General features: G+C 32.9%; 2 protein-coding genes across 2 annotated transcripts in view; both read right to left on the reverse strand.

Annotated features, from left to right (window-relative positions):
- The window catches only part of LOC107440659 (uncharacterized), a 38,169-nt gene extending 28,895 nt beyond the window's left edge, over positions 1–9,274 (reverse strand). Inside the window, exons 1-2 of the mRNA XM_043049456.2 lie at positions 8,604–9,274; positions 1,851–2,030 (exon numbers count right to left, since the gene is read on the reverse strand). Of these exons, the coding sequence (XP_042905390.2) occupies positions 1,851–2,030; positions 8,604–8,888 (465 nt within the window). The 5' untranslated portion in view covers positions 8,889–9,274. The remainder of the gene's footprint in view (positions 1–1,850; positions 2,031–8,603) is intronic.
- Positions 9,275–12,595: 3,321 nt separating this feature from the next.
- Positions 12,596–20,157, reverse strand: part of LOC107440662 (uncharacterized) — a 47,195-nt gene continuing 39,633 nt past the window's right edge. Inside the window, exons 13-14 of the mRNA XM_071180307.1 lie at positions 15,493–15,690; positions 12,596–13,204 (exon numbers count right to left, since the gene is read on the reverse strand). Coding sequence (XP_071036408.1) covers positions 12,741–13,204; positions 15,493–15,690 — 662 coding nt within the window. The 3' untranslated portion in view covers positions 12,596–12,740. The remainder of the gene's footprint in view (positions 13,205–15,492; positions 15,691–20,157) is intronic.

The following is a 20,157-nucleotide window of genomic DNA, read 5'->3' on the forward strand; positions in this document are numbered from 1 at the left end:
GCCGGCCAGGTGGCCGAGCGGTTAGCGTGCCTGACTGCGAAGCCATAGGCTGCGGGTTCGAATCCCGCTCTGGGCATGGATGTTTCTCTCTCTCTTTGTACTGTCCTCTGTTGTGTGTGTGTATGATGTGTGAATGTGGCCCACCCTATAAACGGGTTTGTGGCAGTGTGGCGTGGGCAATGTTGCTCGCCTCCGTGACTTTGGTTCACAGGTGCCCACTGGGTAACGCGAAATGAGCAACAATTCTGGCATAGTCTAGGCAAAGATTCAAATTCAGTGCCTGCCATTGAAAAAAAAATATTTCACTCTTTTAAGTTACGAAACTAAACACGAAAACTTACTTTTTATGTATAAACATACCGTTTTTTCGATGGATTCGGATTTTTCCCCCATAGGAGTTAAACGCTTTTTGGAAAATATGGTCCACATAGTTTGGTCAGTGGAGAGCGATCCAAAGTTTGCACTCCTCAATGTTAATTTTGCTTTTTGGTACTTCGCCATATCTCGAGAACTTTTTAAGCGAATTGAAAATTTTGCGCACAATAATAAAATTCGTTTATCCAAAGATAATTCTATGAAAAAAAAAACTTTTAGTAAATATTTATTATTTTTTCGAATTTTATTTAATAATAGTCAAAAAAATTTAATTGTAAGGTATACAACTTTTTTTACATAATTTTGAATAATGTAATTTTACAAGGCAAAAAATAAATAAATAAAAATAAGCGAAATCCGTCGACTAGTTTCTGCGAAATCGAATTTTAAACCAAACTATGGGGACCATATTTCCCAAATTCCAGATGCTCCCTATATTTTGGGGGTCAGAGATCCTAATTATAGGATAACGGTAAAAATGGTAAGTTTATTCTGAGAAAGTATGTTTTTGTGCTTCATTTCGTAACTTAAAAATATCTTCTGCATTAATTAATTAGCATATCAGAAATCATCCCCTCGAACCAATCAGATTGAGTCCTAAAACGTGAAGATCCAATCATGAGATCAAAAGTTATTCTGGGTGGTTCGGTTATTTCTTTGAACATTCTGCTTTAAAAATAATAATAGAACATCATAAATTTATATTCTTTTTTCATATGAGAGTAAATCATTGTGCTATTCAATCAGAGCGCGTAGCCAAATCTTTCAACAAAAAACAAGTACCTTTTAAGTACTTTTTAAGCACTCAATAAATATTTTTAAGCACTATATACATTAACAAAATGCAAAATAATTTTCAAAGACTTTACGAGATCATGAGAAAACAACAAGTTTCTGATAAAAAATTAAAAAAAACTCTTTTCTTGATCATATAAGCAGTTATAAAATGATCGAGAGATTTTTCGGTTTGATATCAGGGGGTGGAAAATGAAGCTTGAAATTGAGAACATCGTGCACAAATGCAACAGAGTTGCACATGAAAGAGCAAGAATCTCAACCAACCCAGCTCACTATACGCACATGCAGACTCGCAAATATTTCATCGAAACCGTAAAATAATTAGCGCTTTCATACGCTACCACGTGACGGTACGCTGAAATGTATTGTGAAAACGTTGAATAGAACAATGTGAAAAGCACGCTTTTGCATAACACATGGCAAAAATAGAAATGGTAAAAAAAATCTCCTTTTCGAAAAAAATTAAGCACTTTTTAAAAACAACCAATGAAAAAGCACCTTCAATGGCTTTTTAAGAAACGAAAGTCAAAAATAAGCATCTTTAAGCACTTTTTAAAAACGCTACGCACTATGTCAATCCGAAATATGCAACGTATGTATTTGCTTCCGGTATTTAATTTCCTTATTAATTCTAAACATTTGCTAATTGATAGTATGGGTTTAGTCAATTTACTCACTTTCTTTTCAAAAATACTTTTCATTAGTTTCAGTTTGCTGGTGCTGAATACAGGAGAGAGAATGGATCGAACTTCTTTCCACCGCATATCACACAATCCAATCAGAGATGCGTCAAAAGGTTGAATGTTCATGTACAATCTCGGGCGATTAGTGAACATTGAAAAGTCTTTAATCAGTATCTGAAAAAAAGTTTTAGAAAAATCTTAAAATGAAATACAAAATTCATTTTTTCGTTCGTAAATGCTTTTGGAGATTTTATCGCCAAACAAATTGCAATAACTGGCAAGGAATTAGTCGTTTGCTTATTCTATCAAAACATTTTACTTCGAATTATTATGAATAGAATAAAAAAAAAGCATTGAAAAAAGAGTTAGGATTGATCAAGCATGTTTTCGAGGTGAAAGAATCAAATCAAATTTTTATTCTAAGAAACATTGAGCAAACAATCAGGCCCGGACTGGCCAGTAGGCAGACCGGGCAATTGCCCGGTGGGCCGGTCTGGCCTGAGGGCCGGTTGGACCGAGCCAGCAGCGCAAATTTTTTTTTTTTACACATTGCATGAATTTCAAATAATATTGCGCAAATAATAATAATATTAAATAACATATATATGATATATGTAGTAATAATATTGCTTTAATATACAGGGTGATTCAGATCATGCGTGCCACCCATTTTTTTCGAGAATGGAGCAAATAATCGATTTGAAATAAAAAATCTGAATAACTAAATCGATACCAAGGAATTCAATAGTGATATTATTAATTCCCGGAAGTAGCCGGAAGTACCGGAATTTGAATACAGTTTTGATTTTTTAAATGGAAACCTATATCTTATTTGGCATCATTGGAGAGGGTTTTCGGAAAAAAGTAACTTTTACTTGAAAGTTTTTTAATATCTCTTACTGTTCTCAAGATAATAGATAAGAAAAAATTCTGATTATTTACTTCAATTTATCATTTTTATCAAAAATAATTCACTTAAATTATCAAAATCGCTTAAATTTTTATAAAACATGGGAAGAAAAGTGCAAATGTGTTTTAATGAAGGTAAAAGACATTATGACGAATAATTTTTTTTTTAGTGAATATGTCAAAATCTATTTAATATGCATTTTTTCTTATCAATTATCTTGAAAATAGTAGGAGATATTAAAAAATATTTTAAGTAAAAGTTATTTCCTTTCGAAAGCTCTCTCCAATGATGCTAAATAAGATATAGGTTTCTATTTAAAAATTATATGAAATATCGTGTATATGAAAGACTTCTCGCTGTTGTAGAGTGTAAATCTTCAACCGGACAGAATGTGTTTTCTTTAGTGGATTCAGTTTTAAAGTCTTGTAATATAGGTATAACAAAGTGCATCGGTAATTCAACTGACGGGGCTGCAAATATGCAAGGTGAATATAAAGGATTTTCTTCATGGCTTTCCAAAGAGTTCCCTGGTCAAATTCATGTTTGGTGTTATGCACATGTCTTAAATTTAGTTTTAGGAGATACCACGAAGGCACTAATTGAAAGTGCATCATTTTTCTGCCTACTAAATAGCATCGCAGTATTTTTCCGTGAATCATACCAACGCATGAACATCTGGGAACAAAGTAACGAGAACGGAAATAGAAAAAGGTTCGCAACTATTGGAGAAACGCGTTGGTGGTCCAAAGATTCTGCATTAAAGAAAATTTTTGGTTAATTTTCAAACTCAGATTCAATTATTAAGCCGTCATATGTCACATTGATTATAAGTTTAGAAACTATACAACAAAATTCAAATTTCAAGCCAGATATCCGTGCAAAGGCAAAAATATTTTTAGAATCATTTTGCAAATATGAAACAGTAATCACCGCCAAAATATTCTCAAGAATATTTGAATTAACTACACCGCTTTCCCAGTATTTGCAAACCTCTGGTTTAGACATCTTAAAAGCTTTTGGAATGATATTACAAACGTGTTCAGAACTGAAAAAAATAGTGAGAGATTTTGAAGGTGTACAAAAAGTTACAAATGATTTCATTATTCACTCAAATAAGGAACTTGAAGAAACTGAAATTCAAGCAAAGTTTCCATAAAAAAGATTGAGGAAAAGAAAATTGATGCCGAGTGATACAGCGTCGAATGAAACAGTTTTTGATGATAAAACCACTGCATTTAAGATAAACGTCCATAACATTATTTTCAGCACAGTTGTAGCGTCAATGGAACGCCGATTTCCGGCAAATGGAAAGTTTTACGCCAATTTTTCCTATCTAGATCCGAAACGTTTCACTGAAAAACGTTTTAACAAGCTTTAATCTGGCGAACTAAATGAGTTAAGCAAACTCTTGCTAAAATTTGACGAAACAGCTATAGGTGAAAATTTGCGGATTGAACTAAGAAATTTAGCTTTACATTGGGAAAAACGGAAAAATTCAGAATTAGAAGATTATAAAATAATCACGAAAGATCATTTAAACGAAGATAATAACGACTTTACTTTGGAAACAGAAGAAGAAGTAAGTCTAAAATGTGAGGCACGCAGTGCGTGCAAAATTTGTGTTATTTGTTGTTACAAGATGTTATAGAGATTCAATTTATTGACCAATTCTTACAATTTAATTAGTCTAACATTTAAATTTTTACTAAGATTGTCAAAAAGTCAGGTGGCTTGTGAAAGATCATTCTCCACATTAAAAGTAATTAAAAATCGAATGAGGAGTACTTTATCTTTGGATAATTTGAATGCTCTCATGGTAATGGCAATAGAAAAAGATCTATTAATGAAATTAGATAGCGACGCCATAATCGATAAAGAGGCAGAAAATAGTGAGCCTCTTCAAAAGTTAAATTAAATTTTAATTTAATGACTTTTAAAGAAGCATTAAATCTATTTTTAAAAAAATGTTTATATAAATCATTCATGTATGTGTAGTATAATAAATATTTTTATTTGCTCTTCATCTTTCACCTTCTTTTTGATTTTATCTACCAATGTTTTCTCATAAGAGCCATGTAATTTAAACTGAAACATATTCTATAAAGGATTATTAAGCAATATTTATCTACTTTCTTACATCGATAAATTAACTTACGTTCATGAGAATTTATAAGTAAAAAATGCCTAAAATTGATACATTAGGAGCCGCGTACGCCTTGCGCATGCGGTGTTTATGTGGAGTGGAGGGCCGATGTCTCTAAAATGCCCGGGCCGATTTTAGTTCCCAGTCCGGGCCTGCAAACAATCTCACTTTATATCTGAATTTTAATGACTTCTATAAAGCTTTCGTCAGCATTAAGCTTTTGACGCAGAATTTTTATCTAACACATTTTTCTTTATTGTCCATTAATTTAGAACATATATATTTATCAAAAGATAATTAATACTATATGATGTTTATAAAGTTTATATGATGGAAGTACTGGTTCTAGAAAGCGGGGACACTACTAAAAAATTTTGCATTGAAACAAGAGTGAGGCAATATTGCGTATTATCTGGACTGCTATTAAACATTGCCATTGACTGGACCACATGATATACCTTAGAAAGGATGCAAAACAGGAATAAAATGGAATTTCAATAGTCATCTTGAAGATCTTGATTACGCTGATGACATTGCATGGCGCTATTGTCATTAAATTTTCAAATAATAAAAATAAAGGCAAAGAATCTGGAGGTAAATTCTAAATTACAAATAGATTACAAGTTGTTCAGGAAATAGACTTAAAAATTGGACAATTGTTGCAAGATTTTGTTTTTTGCAAATTTATGTTTTTTGGGCTGCTAAATACGAATGCAAATTTTTTGACGAAAATTTTTTCCGGGAAATATGTTTTGCTTCCCGGAAAAATACTGCAAAAATCCAGATTTAGGCATATTACATTTCTTGAAGTAAAGATATCGGTATATGAATTAAAAAGAAGCAATTCAGGTTCAAAACACTATTTAAAATACGGAGATCACGCAGCGTCGAAACGCAGCCAAGACTAGAAATGTTCAATTCAAAAGCAAGAGCAGTACTTCTTTATGACTATAGCACCTAGAAATTGACAAGACAACGAGAAAATCTATTTGACATTTTAAAGCAAAGTACTTTAGAAAAATCTAGAAAGTAACTGGCTAAATAAAATATCTTACTCTGAGTTGCATAAACGAACCAACAGTAAACCCACAACAGCAATAGTTTAAAAAACTAAGATAGACATGGGTTTAACATATTCTTAGAATGACGCCATCAGATCCAACACAAATAGCTCTAATCTGGGCTCCGGATGGTAAGAGGAAGAGAGGTCGGTCTAACTAACCTAAAGCTACATGATCCTAAAAGAAATAAATTTATTCGGATAGTTGAACTGAAAGAGTGCCCAGGAAGCAGCACTAAACAGAAAGATGGCATGCCTTGCTCATGGCCTCATGTTGAGGGTAAGAAGAATTAAGTCAAAGTAAGTCAAACAGAAATTTATCCATCATCCTTTATGTCTGTTTTATGTAGTTACATTGCTTGGAGGGCTGGGATAGCCCGGTTGGTAGGGCATTCGGCTAATGTCCAAGAAGTCATAGGTTCAATCCCCGCCAGCCGAAGACTTCCCGTGTAGTAATTGGTGATTGTTGCACGTTAAATGTGTCGAAAAATATCACAAGTGTTTCATGCAAAGTCCTCCATGTTTCCATAACAAATCAATACCTCTGGGGGTACTAAATTGGAGATTAATCGTTCTCTGCAGCGTTCAAGTCAAAATTTTCCATCTGTAGATGAATGAATGGATGCATGAATGGATCCGCTCTGTAAAACGGGCGGTGATGTATGTGTGTACATCTGAAAACGTATTCTTGGCCACGGATGGTGCCACTGAAAAACAAAAAAATTCACAATTTGCTTTTTCGCTTGGTTTCATCAAGCAAGCTTACTGGTATTGGCAAGTGGCATTAGAAACATCAACAACATTATTTGGTTTTATATCATTAAAAACGTTTCAGCTTTTATGTAAATAAAAATTACAAATGGTAAGTTATATAAAAAAAGTAAACAAAATACTTCCCGAGCAAAACATTCTTTGAGAAAATTTTCTTGGAATGCGAATTTCTCCATGTGTAATACAAGAATGAATTCTCTTAATCAGACCTGCATGCTAATGGTTCCTCTATTAATTTAACTAGCGCCAGAATCCACTAGTTTTTGTGAAGAAATGTATTGTATCTGTTGTAGGAAAAGGTAAGCTTGAATTTCGGTTGAGAAATGTGAATTATTACGAAATAAGGAAGTAAAGTAGTTTGAATTAATACCATTACCTAAAGAATGCCATCATGTAAAAAAATCTTCTGAACCGATGAAATTGTTAGTGTCTCTTTTTTAATTAAAAAAAGAGAAAAGGCTTCCTGATTTTAAAAGAAGTATTTTTAAAATGCTATTTCTCATTAGCTATGCGATCGATTTTACTCAAATTTTGTATTCTACCACATAAAACTAGATTCTTTAAAATGAAGCTAAAAATTTGATACATTACAATTAAAAAATTCTTTTGACTATTAATAGATAAAATAATAAAGAATAATAAATATTTACTAAAAACTACTCTTTGCGTGGAATTAGCTTTAGATAAACTAATTTTATAATTGTGTGCAAAAAAATGCTTTAATTCGTTTAAAAATTCTACATCAATTTAAAGGAAGTAATTTTGGCAAACTGCAAAATTTGAGCGAAAGAAGTCAAGTAATTTCCAAGCTATTAAACTTTAAAAAAGGCATATATTTAAAATTTGAAATCTTGAGAAATTATCTATGGACAAACGAATTTTATAATTGTGTGCCAAGAGACTTTGAATTGCTTAGAAAGTTCCGGAGATCTGGCATAATGCTCAAAAAGTAAAATTAATACTAATTGTTCCACACTTTGAACCGATCTCCTGTGTAAACTATAGAAACCATATTTTCCAGATTTCGGCTGCCTCCTATATTTTAAGGGTCAGAAATCCGAATTAATCGAGAGAAAGGTATGTTTATTTAGAGAAAGAACGTTATTGTGTCTGATTTCGTTACTTAAAATTTCGTCTTCCCTAATTAATTAGCATATTTGAGGTCACTCCCTCGAACTATTGAGATTGAGTGAGTCCTAGAAAGTGGAGATCCGATCATTATATCAAAAGTTATTCAGGGTGATACGTTTTTTTATTTTTGAGCTTTGAACAATTTTAAAACCTTTGCATAAACAAGCAGTCGCATAAATGTTGCGACAAACTTCTACGAGAGTTCAGACACGTCATCAGGATTAAAATTGCATATGAACCATGCCAGGAAATGTCATCATACGCCGCTAGGGGTGTTTCTCTCTGAGTCCTCACGTGTTTCTAAATAGCTCAGAATAGGGCAGAGCCACAAGAAATGCGCCCTAACTCTTCTGGAAGTTTGTCGAACTATTTATTAAACGCCCTGTCATATATAACATTTTTTCAAATTGTACATTTTGATTTACATTTTATTTGAATTGTACAGTTTGATTTGAGTTTCAGATTTAAAATTCCCACACCCGAATAAAGCAAGATCAAATATTTGTATAAATGCAATGAAAAGTTTGTTTCCCAATGTAATCAATATAATAAATGCAATGTTTTTTTTCTTGAATTACATAGATTTAAGATTAGATTTTAGAAAAATAATGGAATATGCATTATATAAAAGAAGTGACTTTTGAAATTAAAAATTTTATTTCCCTTCAAGCAATCAGTAAGAAAAAATCATAAAAAATGTTTCGTTTTTTAAAAAAAAAGATAAAAACTTACTTTTTTGATAATTTCCAGATCATTTACAACTATGTATGGGACTTCTCCAGTGTAGTATCCAAATATATTACCATATTTCTTTAACCATGAGTCTATAAGTTTTTGTGGAGTATCATCTTTTCTTAATTCGAACAAATGACCATCGAAGAAATTTGGCTTGGGTCCCGGAATTCCGTATCGCTTTAAAATTTGGTGGCTGCGATATCTTTTGACCATCCACCTTACAATAATCAGGCATATGGAGCTAAGAATGATTAATAAAAGCGTGATTGTAACCTCCACCATTTTTCATTTAACTATGCGAACACGATCTTAAAAAATCGCCTTTTTTACCTCTGAGGAAGACTCAAAATACATTCTAATTTAACTAGAAAATTATCTAATCAAATACCACTATCATTTCCTGATCATTTTTTTAAAGAGAAAAACCGGTAGACCTCAAGGTTGCCGTACGTAATATTTTCAGTACTACTGTAGTATTTTTTCACCAAAAAATAGGGATGAGGTATTTTTCGTTGTATTTTTTGAAAAAGTTGTATGTTTTATTTCTTTTATCAATTTTTAAATCAAAGAAAGGAAATGCTACTCTAGTGTTTTGAAGTAAAAAGCGATTTTTGAAATAAAAATATGTCTGGATTTCCACGGTGACCGCAATAAACTGCCAGATATGGAAGCCACAAACTAAATGCGAATTAATCCAGCTTGGCGTTATTCTTGGTGTCGATTAAAATAGCGGTCGCCAAGGAAATCAAGATGTACCGCTAACCGTTCGTTTTACACTAGCCGCTCTATCTAGTGATGATTGTTAAGAAATAAAAGTTTATTTATTTTTTTATTTATACATTTTCAAACATATCTTATTTCATCTAAAGTTCAAGAGCATAGAAAAATCATTCTTAGTAAGTTTGCTATTTAAATGTATTTAAATTCATTCAGTTATGCCTATCTGATTTTCTGTCTGTCTCTCTCTCAAAGATTATAGTTCGCCTTGATAATCAAGAATATGTTTATCAGATGCGTTCCTTAAATATATAATCGTGAAAATATCTTATCATCTACTTAACAAAAATAGAGTTTCTATTGTAATTTCAAATGGTTTGAGAAACGTTAAATGATTTGCATATTGTAATTATTAGTGCGTGAATACACAGTTTTGATTTATCTAATCTATGTGCCGTAGGCTAATTGAAATATCTAACACTTAGAAAACATTTTGTTACGCGCCAGCAGGTTAAAAGAAAAAGTCTACTGTATTTTCTTATCAGCATTACACATTTACGGCTTGTTTCAATTAATACATATTACTTTCAGCCAAATAAATAATGTATCATGCGTTGATCTATTAGTCTTCTCTATGCAATGAGCTAGCATAATGCAATACACAATGCAATTTAGCTGAGCCAATTCAAGGTGATTAGGTAAATCTTCGTATGTATTTACATTTTTTAAATAAAGGATTATATAATTAGCCTGAAAATTGTCAAGCCGACTAATGACTTTTCCAATTAGCCTGGTACATCGTCAAATGTAAAGAGCTGTCATTTCATTTGTCATATGATATGCACATAAAAGCCAGATTTAAAATTATAATCCTACGTGCAATATTATTGGACGAATTAATCACATGGCATGATCCAGTTTTCTAAAATGACAAACCAGGTACCTTCAGTTGTCTTCATAAAAATTATAAAAATCATCAGAATTGTATGTGCACCACTAAAAATTTCTTGTTTTAGACTAAATAATATATTTTTTTTAAATGCATGAAAAAGGGACAAGTTTCCAGCCAAAAGATCCCTATAATAATGTGTAAAACTTTCGAAAAATGTTCAACCTCATGCTACTTTGAGAAATTTAAGTATTTTGAAATAAATAAATATAAACAATTCCAGAAAGATAAGGTTATTATCTTAAATTTTTCCAAATTTTATGTAATTTAATATTTACTTGAAGTATGTCATTATTTTCAAAACTGACAATTTTTTATTAATATAAAACATGGCTTTTAATTGCATTTAGCAATCCAAAAATTTCTAACAAATTCACAAAGTGAGTAGTCTCCAGTAACAAATAATTAGTGAATACGGTTTGGACTGTGCAACTTTTTTCTTAAAATTTCCTGTAAATATTTCTTAACATATTTATGGATATTTGATGTTTCAGTGCTTCAGTGATGTTTCTGTTCTGAACTCAGCTTGTTTTAGAATATTCAGCTTTTATTTTCAAATTTTTTATTAATAATTATTGTTACATACGGTATTTTCAAACAAATCGATGCTCTCCTTTTACGATAAAGAGATTCTGCATTTAAAAAAAATTTATTTTCGCAAAGTATTTACTTTTAAGTTGCTGATAAACATGCATTTAAAGGAAAGTAGTTTAAAAAAAAAATCTATTTACAAATTATATACATGGAGCAGAGCTCCTGGATGTAAATTTACTGTACCATTTCCAAAAGACAAGTATCCCCTCCGCAGAGGATCAAAATTGTGATGGCACGTCTTCGGATCATCCTCCGGGATGTTTCCCAGACCGTCGCCAATAGCCCATTGTACAGCTCTAGTGCAACAACAGTAAAGTAACAGTCTAGTAGTAAATTAACAACAACAACCAAAAGACAAGTGTGCGCTTTTTTCACATGTATGGTACAGTTATCCTTTCATGTCATGTGATCTATAATATCCAGACTTCTTTATTAGAATTGACACCGTAAGATGTAATCATACGACCGGATGAAGATGAATCAATATCTCAAAATATGTATTAATTTGAATGATTTTTAGCGACATAAGGATATTTTACTGCGCAGTATGGACTCATTTTTTTAATAAAGATTACATCGCTATTCAATGAAAGTTAATATATACGTGAAGAGCTAAGTTAATTATGTGAAAGAGATTATTTAAAGTTCTCATCTGTTAGAAGGACTAGTCTGGAATTAAAATATATTTCTTTTTAGATTTAGTTTTAAAATCCATGAAATTCTATTAAGCTATTATGTATGATCATGTTTAGGACCCTTATAGTTTCCTTAAAAAAATATATAATATTAAGTTTTTCCTCATGTATATTGCTAATTTTGAAAGTGAACTAACGATCTCATTTTATTATAAGGCATGTTTCAACTGAATTACACATTACAAAGGAAAGTAGAAAAATTCAATAAGTGTCCATACTTTACTTCATCCGTAAAATCCATTTCACCGTAAAATATTATACCGTAAATTTTATCGTAATATGTATTTAGTTTGAGTGGTTTAATGATTTTACTGTAAAGTTTATTGTACAAATTTCGGTAGATCAGATTTTTTGTTCCCTCACATGTTCCGGTAAAAATGGACTTTAAGTAAAAAATGCAGCAAAATTGGTATTTTTTACCGTAATTGAATCCAGAATTTTTTTTTACTGTGCACTATTTTTATCCGGCGTTGTACATGCTTTTAAATTAGCATAATTTTTTGGACTTACCAAGTTTTTTTGGTCTAACAATATTGCCTTTTTTAAAAACTAATGAAACGTATTTTTATATTTGACTTTTTTAACGTTTTTCACGCAAAATACGTGTTTTACTTTCCAACTACGTGGACCACAGGAAATAAATGGGACAAAATAGTATTTCCTATTTGAGATAATATTATTACTGATGCTCTCTGCTTAATATTTTACTGATGTTCTTCATGCTTGTCAAGAAAAGATTGGACAGAAAAATCAGTTTTAGTTCTTGTTACCAATCCTCTGAAACACACATAATAATACAGGACATGTAAATGATATTTCAAAGAAAATTGTTTCCTTAATTATGAAGGAAAAAGAATATTTTGGTTCAATTTAAGTTCAGAAATACAGTGTCAAAGGGTTTACAAGAGTATATAAAATAATATCTTTAAAAACCACAAGAAAAATGTTTTCTCGGATCACAAATATTCTATAATTCTGTAAAATCATTCATATACCTTAATAAATATATAGATATAATGAGGTGCAAGTTGCCATTTCCTTCAAAAAGTAATTTATTGATAGTTGAAAAAAAAAGATACATGTTTAAAGCTCTGCTCAATAACAACCAGTATTTTTATTTAAATAATGTAATAGCATAGTGGAAAACTAATCATTTGTTTAAACCTATAAGCTTTTTCATCAACCAATTAGTTTTGGAAATTTCCTGCGTATGGCTCGAACCCACAGACCATTAGCTGGATTAGTATACAAAGTATGAGTCACTAACGAAATAGGATCTTCAGTCTTTTCACACGGTTCAAACCTGAAAGTTTCGAACAACCTAAATACAGTCAATTTGACCTGCAACTCAGCGTAGTACATGCCAATACAGTTTCTTGGACCTTCACCGAAAGGCATGTAAGACATGGGCTTAATGGACCCTCTTTTGCTTGGCGAAAACCTTTCTGGATCGAACTTGCATGGATCAGGCCATAATTCTGGATCGTGGTGCAAGTTCCAAACTGGAATTTGTACTGCTGCACCCTTAGGAAAAACGAAGGAACCAACTTTGTGATCTTTCTGGCATATTCTGGAAACAAATCCTGTCACTGGTGGATAAAGTCTTAAAGACTCTTTGTAAACTTGATCCAAGTAAGGAAAACCTGCGAAAATGAAACAAAATTAATTAATACCAGTTCTAAGAAGAATACGGATTTTATTTGCAGATGTTTTTATAGTTATACAGAGATGTTCGAGCTGAAGTTTCTAGTAGATACCTTTACTTTGATTCGCATATCAATTGGATCCACGTGATTAGCCATAAGCATGCGATTTCAGCTGATTTCTTCTTCAAGAGTTGGAAGCAACTAATTGATCGAGGGATTGCAATAGGAAAAAGATGGAATGGGAAAATGTATGATTGCAATTAGCAACTAGAAAATGTTTAGAAAGTCAACTGATCTATGTTTAGCTTCTTAGGTTGGATATTTATAACTTGTTATCTCCCAAGGAAAATTATACAAATTTTAGATATGTAATATATATAAAATTGTTTTTAATTTAGATCTTCATCTAATAATCAGAGTGAGATAAGAAAATAAAGTTTTTAACTTTCTCTAATGTATCTGAAAAAGTTACATTTCAAAATTACCTTCCTTTCCTTAATTTTTCTTCGCCAACTGTTGGAGGAGCTTTAAAATGAATTTATCTCACATTTTAACTATTAGTATCTCGATTACTATCTCGCTGTCATTATTATCTAGCATTTCAACTATTCAGATAGTTGACTGAATGGAACTGTCTAAGTAGTTAAATACGTGAATAGTACCTTGTTAGTTGGCTAATAAACAGCTAACGAAGGACAGGGATTTTTAACAGCTTAGCTATGATCACGAATACGATTTTAGCCACACACACGTCACAGCCCGTTTCACAGGTGGATCTATTCATTCATCCACAGATCAGAATGTTGACTTGAACAAGCGAACGATCACTCTCCAATTCAGTACCCTCGGAGGTATTTCATTTTATAACCGTCGTTGAACAACAGACCCAAATTTGGATTTACGACTACTAGTGTTCATCTCAGTAGCCTTGTATTTTTGAACCCAATCCAGAAAACAAAGGAACTCCTGGATCAAGTATCGGGAGCAATTTGTCTTTGAAGAACTTCTTAATGGAATTAACCCACATTTGCTTTACTTGGAGAGGCAAACCACAAAAACATCCCACAGTTAGCATTGACAATATAAATCCGTCTACCACTGAAGGTATTTTACGTCAGAACTGTAGTCGGTGCGAGCCAGGTGCGGAATTTGGATAAACCAGGCATCACTGGGATACGAGCCCGGTTCACCTCACTGAAAGGCGAACGCTCTTCCTTGAGCCACCACGGCTCCCCCAGTGGTATGATTTGTTACAGGAACTTAGAGGACTTTGCGACCCCAACAGTTTTAACGTGCACCACTCACGATTTAATAATGGCTGGTGGTATTCAAACTCCCGTTCTTACGAACACGAGCCCAACGTCCTACCAACCAGGCTATCGTGGCCTTTTTAAACTTATAAGAACTACAAAATTTACATTTTAATAGAATCAGTGAATAATCTTACACATTTAACACACATTTAGTTTTCAGTTACCTCTATCAACTATGGGTCACCAGACAAAGTTATTGCTTTACTAACAATACAATAATTAGAAACAGTTATACAATACAATATATACAATGAGCAATACAAAAACTAGAAACAGTATTTAGATAATTTTATACAGATAATAAACAGAATAAGGATAGAAACAGAAGTTATGCAAGACCATTCTTCGTCAGAAACAATTACAAGTTGCAATTTTTTAGTGGATTTTTTTTATAAATATGAATAAATTTATTTTTATGTACAGTACCTGGCCAAATTATTCGATACACTATACGATTCTGTGAAAAATCTTAGTTATCAGGCGATACTATACAGCTTTATTGCTTTAACGCGACTGAAACCGGTTTGCACTTGTCTACGTTCGTGTGTCAATTGGCTAACATTGTAATATAATACGTTAAATATAAATACAAATGGGAAATATATAAAAAATCTCCCGAATAAAAACCCATTACATGTATGTTTAAATGGAAAAGTATTGCCTATAAACTCGTGAAAAACATGCAATTATTAAAAAACTACAATGCGCTTAATAATTTGGTCTAATTATTATAATATACTAAAATAATATCTGATATAATACATATTATATGTTTATATAATATATCGTCTAATTTAACCATTTGATATACGAACGTAAAAAAGTGCAAACCGGTTTCAGTTGCGCTAAGACATCGCCGGATAATAGCGTCACCGGATAATTAAGATTTTACATAGAATCTTATAATGAGTCTAATAATTTGGTCAGAGACTATATGTTGTCTAAAATAATAACGAAATGGAGTGTACTCACTTTGCAGTTCTTGAAAAGTAAATTCATCGGGAGCTGCATCTATTTCTTTACAGAGACGATCTTGAATGTCGTGATGCTTGATTAATAAATAGAATATGTATGTTAATGCTGCAGAAGTTGTTTCATAAGCCATAAGGGTTATCATATAGCAATTAGCTATGACTTCCTCTTCGGTCAGTTTGGTGCTGCTTCCTCGGTCTGAAAAAAAAGAGGAATTTCAATTACGGCAGCGAAATTGGTTGAATAGTTCCTGAGAAATCGAATTTTAAAAAAGTCGGCAATTTAAAATTCGATTTGTTTGAAACTATTCTACCGATTTCGCTTAAACTTTGTATTTTTGACTTTCAAAATTAGATACTTTAAGATGATGTTAAAAATTGTATACCTTACAATTCAAAATTTTTTCGATGATTATTAAATAAAATAATAAAAAATAATAAATATTTACTAAAATTCATGTTTTGCATGGAATTATCTTCGGATAAACGAGTTATACAGGGTTATTCATAATTTCCTCCGGTGTTTCGAAGCGTTGCAGTAAAGAAACGAAGACGAATATTGCAAAAAAGAACATATGAATTTATTCCGAAAGTATTCAAGTTTTAATTTAAGCAGTTGCCGGTAGATGGCAGTAACATGTACCACTGAAGGCAGTTGTAGTAAAGAAAAAGGGCGTTTACAGGCGGAAGGAATTATGAATAACCCTGTATAATTGGGTGAAAAAAACTTTCAGTTCGCTTCAACAATTCGCTTCAACGATGCGCGGAAAATAAAATTAGCATAAATGGGTCCAAACTTAGGATCGCTCTCCTGACCTAACTATAAAGACTATCTTTTTTAAATTCCGACTACCCCCTATATTTTGGGGGTCAAAAATCTGAATCCTTCGAAAAATGGGCAAGTTTATTCAGAGAAAGGCAATAATATTTCTGGTAAAAACAAAACCATAATTCTGGTAAATAAAACCAAAATATATGGGTATTTAAACCATTCATTTCGTAATTTTTTTCACTAATATCGTAGCGGGTAGTTGGAAATTCTGGTTTTCAAAATTATAGTTCTTATTGCCACACTGTTAGAAAAAAAAATACAAAAGTTGAAAAGTAAATTTAACCGAATGAAAATTTTTTTTTATGACATAATCAAAAGTATCATAGAAATACCTTAATATACCTCATTTATTACATTTTATCTCATATTATAAGCAAATTTTATTCTTTATTTTATCAAAATCATTACCAAAGCGCTTCGGTAAATTTCACCGAGCCTTTTTGTGTTCCCACAGGCCCCAAAACACTGTAAATTTGACAATATTTTGGTAGGTTTGACCATACTTGGTCTCTCAGTATGGATTTTGAAAATTTCAAAATAAAAATTTGATGGAATATTGCTCAAAATTTTTTCTTCGTATGATTAGAATTTAAATAAAAGGATTCTTTTTCGCCCTTCAAAACACACGCTGTTAGAATTTTCATTCATTCTAGCCAACCAGGTGGCCGAGTGGTTAGCGTGTCTGACTGCGGAGCCATTGGCCGCGGGTTCGAATCCTGCTCAGGGCATGGATGTTTCTTTCTCTCTCTCTGTTCTACGTCCTTTCCTCTTTGTGTGAATGTGACCCGCCCTATAAACGGGTTTGTGGTAGTGTGACGTGGGTGACGCTGCTCCACCGCCTTGGCTTCGCCGTAGGTGCCCACTGGGTAGCGAGAAGAGAGTAGCAGTTCTGGCATTTCTGTGGCCAATGGGACAAACCCCAAGTGCCCGCCATTAAAAAAAAATTAAAAAAAAAACGAAAAAAAGAATTTTCATTCTTAAATTATGGTAAAATAACCGGCAGCAGTCTGATACCGTAAAGTTTGAGGTAAAGAACATTGAAACCGTTTACAACTAATATGGTTAAAAGACCACGAATAAAATACTAAACGGTTTTTTATCCATTTGCAACTGTCATGGTTCCGAAATCGTAAAAAAGAAATCTAACTGGATAGTGGAGATAGTAAAAAGCAGCTTCATGCTGCTGCCATCTATCTGTGAATGAGAATATTGTATTCCAATAATCCAGAATCACAAATTGGGGATTGCAGGACACTGCATAGTTTTCATGCGTTGAATGGAAAGGGAAACTATATCAGTGTCAACGCTGGTACTTGAACCACCGTTCTGTTGGCGACGAAATTGACGGATTAGCCCTCTCGGCTACAATGGGTACACATCTGCTAGGAACTAATTTGCATTGTTCAGGCGGGCTTAGTTGTTACGATAAAATTCTAATTATTTAACCGTACTAGGTGAAAGAAGTTAATAAGCTTTTTTTTTTCCACAGTTAACAGTTTGAATACCATCTTATTTATGGTTATTTGACTATTTTGTTAGAATATGGTAAAACAGAAATTAAATAAATTGTTATTAACCATTTTTTTAGAAAAATTTCTTGCAGTGCACTCGTGGTACTTAAGCATACATTTTCATGGGATTTTCGTTTATTGATGAATTTATTGGCAAAATTTCTATATTCGTCAATAAGTTTAGCATTCAAAGACAATTAAATTCATCTTTAGTCATTTTTTTTGTCGTATGCCTGTTTAGGCAGTGGGGGTGCTATTGTTCCTATTTTTCAGTGGCGCCATCTATGGCCAGGAATTCGACTTCAGTTACGCACATACACCGCAGCCAGTTTATAGGGAGGACCTATACATACATCCGTTCATTCATCCACAGATCAATTTTGTCCTGAACCAGAGAACGAGCAATCTCCAATGCAGTACCCGCAGAGTTATTGGTTTGTTATGGGAACATGGAGGACTTTGTGACCCGATACATTTAACTTTCGCCAGTCACCATTTACTACAGGGGGAGTCTTAAGCCGGCTGGGATGGAAGCAAAAAGGCCTTTTAAAGATTCTGTCGATCATATACGAATGAAAAATTTTATGGAAAACATAAAGGATTTTTCTCTTACAACCTGAAAAAGTTGCGAATAGCTCTCTTGTTATTTCTTTAAATACGAGTATGAGGTTTTCAAAACTTTTAGATGAGAACAGTTACTTTCATCTAGTAAAAGTTTTATTTTGTATGTGTAATACAGAAATCAGTATACATCACGCAACCATGGCCAAGCACCTAGCCCATTTCAGGCTGGATTCTGACTTTTAGTTACAGCCAGGTTACGAATACCGTACAGTTTTTTTACCCCGACATGGTGACAGACAGCATGGACAATACCTGAACTGGTATCCCTCTCTTTACAAATTTAAGCACCAAAACCAGTGAAAGGAATTTCAGTTACAACAAATTAAAAGTCCACCTTGCTGATTTTATTTTATTTTATAATCGTTGTTGTACAGCCGACCCAATTTAGGGTTTATAACTTAATGTTCGACTCAGTAGCCTTGTAATTTTAAACCCTCTCCAGAATACAAGAGAACTCTTGGATCATTAATTGGGAGAAATTTGTCTTCGTGGAGGACTTTTTGATGAAACTAGCCCGCATTTGCGCTACATGGAGAGGAAAAATCACGAAGAACTCTTACGGTTAGCCTGACTGCAAGGTGACTCTAACCCAAGATCCGTCTGCCACTGAGGATATTTTACGTCAGCACTGTGGTCGGTGCGAGCCTCGTGCGGAATTCTTATCGACTAGCCACTGCAGGGATTCGAACCCGGTTATCCTCATTGGAAGGCACACGCTCTATCTCCTGATCCACCATAGACTAATGAAAAAAATAGTACTAATAGAACTTGGCAACACTTTGCTGTTTTCTAGATAGAACTCACTTTGTCGATTTCTAGGATAGAACTCACAGCCCACAGATCTCCATCAGCATTGTGAGCAACGCGTTAACCTACTGAGCTACCAGAGCGCCTATGGCAATAATCAGCATTGATTAATGTGCTATAGGAGCAGCATCTTTACATTTTTTCCTTTACGACTTAATTTTTTAATATTTAGAAAAAAATCAAACATTATAAAAAGTAATACTTTTCGAATTCAAATCCAATGACTTGCATTTGTTTCTTAGAAATCGAATGTCTTTTTAAAATTGCATTTTTGATTACGTTTTTAGGTGATAAAAACATCCCATTCATTTATTTAAAATGCTACTTAAGAACAGACTTATCACATCTACTTCAAACCAACTAAAAATAATTATAACTTTATGCGCACCTTTTTTGTTGTTGCTTTACTTGTAATATTGCTGTCATCTTCTTTACGATTATCAGCTTTCTCATCGTCATCAAGAACAAAACGAGATTGCAGAATAGAATGACTCCAACCGGTAAGTTAAAATAATAAGTGAAAGCAGTTTTTCCACTTAGCCAACAACGTTTTACTCCGAATTGCGGTCGGAACTTCAGTGGAACCCATTCAGTTAATTCTAAAATAGCTGCCGGTAAGGCTACTAGGACAGTAGCAGTCCAAGAGTACGCCGAATACTTCAAATATTTCTTCGAGTTGCTCTTCACTTCACTTTTAGACCGAATATTGGCAAGCGATCTCCAGATATCGAACGCCATTACATTGGTCCAAAAGAATGTTCCTAAGAATGTCACGTGAATGATCATGGCGATCGTAAAGCACATTGAGAAAGTAATGTGTTTTCTGATCATGAGGTCGAGAATGAGCATGAGAAATGTTATGAGCAAGCAAGAAGACATGCTGATGAGATTC

This window comes from Parasteatoda tepidariorum, chromosome 4, assembly GCF_043381705.1.
Source record: "Parasteatoda tepidariorum isolate YZ-2023 chromosome 4, CAS_Ptep_4.0, whole genome shotgun sequence".
Taxonomy (NCBI): Eukaryota; Metazoa; Arthropoda; class Arachnida; order Araneae; family Theridiidae; genus Parasteatoda; species Parasteatoda tepidariorum.